Consider the following 5,675-nt stretch of genomic DNA (forward strand, 5'->3'; position numbering starts at 1 on the left):
AACGTTTATATATCAAATCTCTCTCTTACTTTATACAAACACAAATTATACATTGTATTTTGTATAATTTGTGTTTGTATAAAGCGAGAAAGAGAGAAAGGCAAAAGAGAACTGGGAAGGGGAAGATTTGTATTGTATAATTATAAGTGTATAGGACGAAGATATATGTAATGCATGTGTATATACAATTTCTCTCACTTTATACAAACAAAAACAAAATTTATACATTTGTATTTGTATAAAGTGAGAGAGGCGAGGGAGATACTGGCGAGCGAGAGAGGGAGAATGGCGAGCGAGAATTTCAGGGAGAGAGGTGAATGGCAACAGTTTGCTATGGGTTACAATTAAATCAAACTGTGGTTATAGTATTTAATTTGAATTAATAGTTTGTTATTATATACAATTTTCCCTTTTTTGATTTATATTTTTAACCTCTTTAACGAAAATTTTGGGTCCACCTCTACTTCCATTATGAATTCCACTCGCATAAAAATATTGTGCGACATAATTTATTAAAAAGGCTTCTTCATTTTTAATACCTCAAAACAATAGTCTATTTTCCCAATAAAGATCAAGCAATACTACCCGTTCTACTACTCTTGTGGTCCTCTCGGAGTTTGTCATAATATGGGTTGGGAGAATAATTTAAAATTGGAGTTGGAAATTTAAATTGGGTATTTATATAATTTATATTCAAACAGAATTTATATATATAGTAAATATATAAATGGATTTTTCTATTTTCTAGCTAAATTACGTTTTATGTTACGAAAGAACATCAAATATACTCACAACTCATGTACTATCAAATATAGTTATTTATAAATAGACTTCTTGTTAGGGGTGTTCATATGGTTCCGTTAGGATTGATTTTGGTCCTCCGTCAAAACTAAAGACAAATTTGTGTCAAAGAATAATGGAAGGGATATATTTATCCAAAAGTCTCATACAAACTTTTCAGATAGATATCTCACCAGTGATAATACCAAGAATGATGTTTCCACATTTCCTCTGGAACTCCGAATGTAGGTTGGTCATCAATCCAAATCTCCTGATGATATGGTCTATAAATGAAAGTGGTGTCACTGGATTCATTTTCCATTTGAGGGTGGACAACACCAGAAGTTCTATTTTCTGAATAGTCTTTGCCTCAAACACATACTTTGGATTTGATACCTAATCAACAAAATACATCCATTATTAATACAACTATAACTATTGTTATCATATCTCAATCCTAAGCTATGTATGATCAATTATATCAATTCTCAATGCCCATTCTACTTCATTCAAATCCAGTGTTCAATACTCGAGAAATGACGAACAGACATAACAGTTAAGATATTTATACAAACACCAACACTACAATATCTTAATAAGTGAAGGGTCAAAACATGTCTAATGTGTGAATTTCCTGCCTGAACTATCACCAACTATATATCAAAACACTCTTCAACTATCAATTGTTCCCTTTACCTACATTCAGGTAGAAAAAAAGAGGACAAGTGATAGTTGAGATGTGTTTTAATCAGTAGTTGGTGATAATATATAGGAACCTCACAAGCCTATAGTTCAGGTATGAAGATCAAATCAGGATACTTTAGATATGCTTTTTATCACTTACTCTATCTTAATCAACAAAACATAGCTACATACTTGAAGGTCTAACAAAAGGGGCACTTGAATCTCCTCTACTTTAGCAGCAATGGAAAGACAAGCAACAGCCACAAGCTGACTCATCCATGGCTTAACCTTCTGAAAAAGAAATCCAGATATAAATCTATCAAAATAGTTGACAGCTAACACAACAGTCAAAGCATTGAAACCATAGTGGTCAATGACAGTCAACATCCATTCCAAGGACTTTTTTCTTACCCCCAACAAAACCCCATCTGAAACTAAACTAGTACAATAAAAAAGATTCACTTTTTCATTTGATAACAGAGTTTCAACCTCACCATCTTCCAAAAACAAGTCACATTCTATTAAAGGTGAAATCTTTTTCACATTCTCGATGACCCCATTCTGATTTCTTTCATCTGAATGGTATCCTTCTCCCAAATCTCCCTCATCTAATCGATCATCCTCACATAGAAGGGCATCAAAATTCAAGATTGGATTTTGGGGCTCTATGTTTTGTTCTTGTAAATGTAAAACCATTTTTCCCAAACTCAAACTTGGACCCAATAACACATCCACTGCTACTGCCTGACAATGGACATAGAGAGAAAATGGGGAGAGTAAATAGGAGAGATTTTAGCTTAGATTGCTTTCAAGATTGTCCCTTTTTTCTTCTTTTATCCAAATTTATTGTTGGCGCATATATTTTCTAAAGGCTTTTTGGGGATGTTTGGCGCGCAGGGTAGAGGAAGAACAACAGATTCTGCCAAAATTCAATTCATTCTTTGCATATAGATAGCTGAGATTAGTCTTTGCATATAGTGTTAGTTGAGACTTGAGATTAGTATGCTTTTATCCAATTACTCCTTTTGTTTGACATATAGCTAACAATTAATAACAGAAATAATATTATTATATTGCCTTTTAATTTGAATCCATTAAATTTCATATTTTGGAAAATGTATTAGTAGTACTCTCTTCGTTTAGACAAGAATGATAAAGTTTGACTTATACGAAGTTTAAGAAAATAAAGAAAAAATTTCAATTTTATTATAGTAAATTAAAGTTATGTCAAATATATCAAAATATTATTTAATATGTGGACTTAAATATGTTATGTGAAAAACTGAAATTAAAGTATTGCCAAAAAAAAAGAAATGAGACATTCTTTTTTAAATAGGATAAAAAGGAAAGAAGGTAGACCTCTATTATGATTGTGCCTAGACCAGTATTGGCAAAGGGGCCAACACCGAATTAAGTGGCTATGTGTGGGATCTGGGTTGAAAAATAAAGACTAGTGAGAGGAAAATAGGTTTATGCAAATTATGATTATGCTTAGGCAAAGACCGTGCTTCTCATCCCCAATTCTCTCTTAGTTCCCTCATCCCTTCTTCTTTATAGTTACTGTTATTGTTCGAGTTCTTCATAATGTAATTGCTCGTTTTAGTATGAATCAAAGCTTGTTAGTTTGTTCTCTCTATTGTTTGGTTGTTGAGTTGAGAAAATCACTACAACCATTTGTGTTTGTTACATTGGTGCTTTCATTATTCTTACTCCACATGGCAATGGTGGTATTGGATCGATTTAGTGGTGGAACGATCCAGAGGGTTGGATTCTTTGGGACGAGCAGTATTTCACCTGCCTTGGCTTCTCCCAGAAGGACTGGCTACCTCTTCCTTATTTCTACCTTGATGGTGAGCTCTTACTTGTTTTACGTGGTTGCATCGTAACAAGCAATTCTTCGATTGGAAGCATTTTAAGGAAAAATTGCTTATGCGATTTCCACAACGCACAACTTCGGTGAGTATGGCAGATACTTTTTGAGTCTATATTGACTATATTCGCTATACTAGATTTGTTCCTCCGACGAACTCTCCCTCTGCAGTTGTAGATTTATGCCCTGTCACATACTCATCTGACTTGGAAGATGCCTTCACAAGTGGAAACACAGAAGCAGACCATATGCTCGAGAATTGCCTGAGAAGTATACCAATGTGGATTCCTTGGCATTGCTTACAGGAAGTGATGCTGAGATCTCAACTCTTGAAGGCCTGGGAACTCCTCAAATTGGGAATGCAAAATCAGTAGAATCAGATTTGGTACGGTAATGTTCTTCTATTACCGAAGGTCAGGTGTTCGATGAAAATTCACATACAACTGTGAGCTCTAGCATTCCTGAACTTAACTATAGATTCTGCAAAGATATTAGTATGCAAACCAAGTTCCCTACTTCGGTGTTAACTGATACGAAAGAATCGAATAGTGTGGAGGAGAAAAAATCACTAGATAATGCTGCTTTGTTTGACAAATCTCCTCAAAGGGATGCATCTGGTACTCTAGCTCCTTTTACTAAGCAAGCACATGTGTTGTCTAATACGCATATTCGAATTACAGAAATAGTATATCCAATTGCGACTTGGGTATCACTCTTAATTCCTCTTGTTGGTCAAGAAGATATGATATCGAATGAACATCTCGAACAAGATATGGCAACAAGGTATGTAGTTAGTTACTAATTCTCTTGGTAGTGGCCCTCCTAAATGGAAAACTGATTTAGGGACATTTACGGTGGGTAGGCAGATTTATTTCTTGATGAATATTTTTTGGAGAACGTGAGTGCCATATCAACTAGTGTGTTGCATTTTGTTGGATTGTTTATTGCCACTGAAAATGGGAAATCTATTAGGGGATTCAATGATCAGCATGTTTTGAGTCAATTTCCATTTATTCCTACTGGCAATTTCATTAAGCTTATTGTAACCGTTCCCATAAGTGCAATGGATCTTTGTGTATGGGATCCAGGAATGGATTTCGGATTTATGGCTCTAACTGGTTATATAAAGAGAACGTGGAGGAACTTGTTGTGAATCAAGTCGACTTTGTGCGGGCTTATGTGTTAGGAATTGTGAATGAGACTGATTTATATGGAATTATTGGGCCGAGTAAAATATTAGAGAACATTATACTCACAATCCTCGCAGGCATTGAAATAAAAAAGGAAGTATCTATGCAGACAACACCAAAATGGAAAATAATATTATGCAGACAACACCAAGATAGAAAAGAATATTTGATTACACCAAGATGAAAAAGAATATTTGACTGACTTAATAGAAAGGACAACATCTATCTAGGAAGTTAGAATCAACATACAGATGGGCCAAATCCAGCATACAGCTCCCCTTGATTGACATACGAAATCAAACTATCCATATAAGGAATAGATGCAATTTAAGTCAAAGATCCAAGATATACTGATCAAACAAGGAAAGAAATCAAGCCAGCTAAGTTGAGCAAGATGGAGCAACAAATCACGCCAAGGACTCAAGATCTGCTGATCAAATCACTCTAGCAAAATCGAGAAGGATAATAAGCGATTTACCATGCACATATCTGATATGGACATGGATCAGCAAATCGCCTCAATCAAGGAATATCTCAATTATCCTTAATTGAGATAAAAATCCCTTGGGTTATTCCTTAACAAGAGCAGTCCTCAAATACTATATAATCCTCGCCTAAGCCTCAGTTGTGAAGTAGGCACTTCACCTGAACTTATATTGTAATCTTCTTTCATCTTTCATAAAACTTTGTACACCCTTGAGTGAACAATTGAAAAGAAAAGAGAAAAAAAGATCTGAGTGTAGGTTATACAGGTAGAGGTTGTGTCGAAGAAGAAGATCTTGTAACATCCGACAATTTAAAATGAATATGAAGAAGCTTGAAATTGGAAGTAGTCACTTTTGGAAAAAGTTCAGAATCTGGAAATTTGGCTAAGTCCAGAATCTGGAAATTTGGCTAAGTTTAAAATATGGAAAATTTGGCTGTGTGGAAATCAGTGAGTTTTTGGCCAATTTTGAGCAGTCGTAACTCCTAGCTCAGGATGAGTTAGGAGTAGTTCCAGTTATGGTTGTGAAGCTTGTGGAATGATCTTTCCAACGCCACTGAGTTTGCTCAATTCCGAGTTCGTATGAGCGAGTTATGCCCGTTGAAAGTTGGGCAGTTGGCAGGGAATCCGTCCGAAATTTTAAGGGCATTTTGGTCTTTTCCCTAGC

At 35.1% G+C, this 5,675-nt stretch overlaps 1 protein-coding gene across 1 annotated transcript; it reads right to left on the minus strand.

The window, feature by feature from the left end:
* Nucleotides 1-957: 957 nt before the first annotated feature.
* On the minus strand, nt 958-2,293 carry LOC102578422 (cyclin-D3-1-like). Its single transcript, XM_006367130.2, has 2 exons — nt 1,657-2,293; nt 958-1,176 (listed from the first exon to the last, which is right to left on the minus strand). Exons 1-2 carry the CDS (start codon nt 2,158-2,160, stop codon nt 958-960), a joined length of 723 nt encoding a protein of 240 aa, XP_006367192.1. The 5' UTR covers nt 2,161-2,293.
* Nucleotides 2,294-5,675: the final 3,382 nt, after the last annotated feature.

Source organism: Solanum tuberosum, unplaced genomic scaffold (assembly GCF_000226075.1).
Source record: "Solanum tuberosum cultivar DM 1-3 516 R44 unplaced genomic scaffold, SolTub_3.0 scf00735, whole genome shotgun sequence".
NCBI lineage: Eukaryota > Viridiplantae > Streptophyta > Magnoliopsida > Solanales > Solanaceae > Solanum > Solanum tuberosum.

Bases quoted from the DNA above. Each gene is read 5' to 3' on its own strand.
- LOC102578422 (XM_006367130.2), bottom strand. From the start codon at position 2,160: ATGGTTTTACATTTACAAGAACAAAACATAGAGCCCCAAAATCCAATC. The intron at 1,177-1,656 runs GTATGTAGCTAT...TTTGTTGATTAG, and splicing joins CCCTTTTGTTAGACCTTCAA to GTATCAAATCCAAAGTATGT.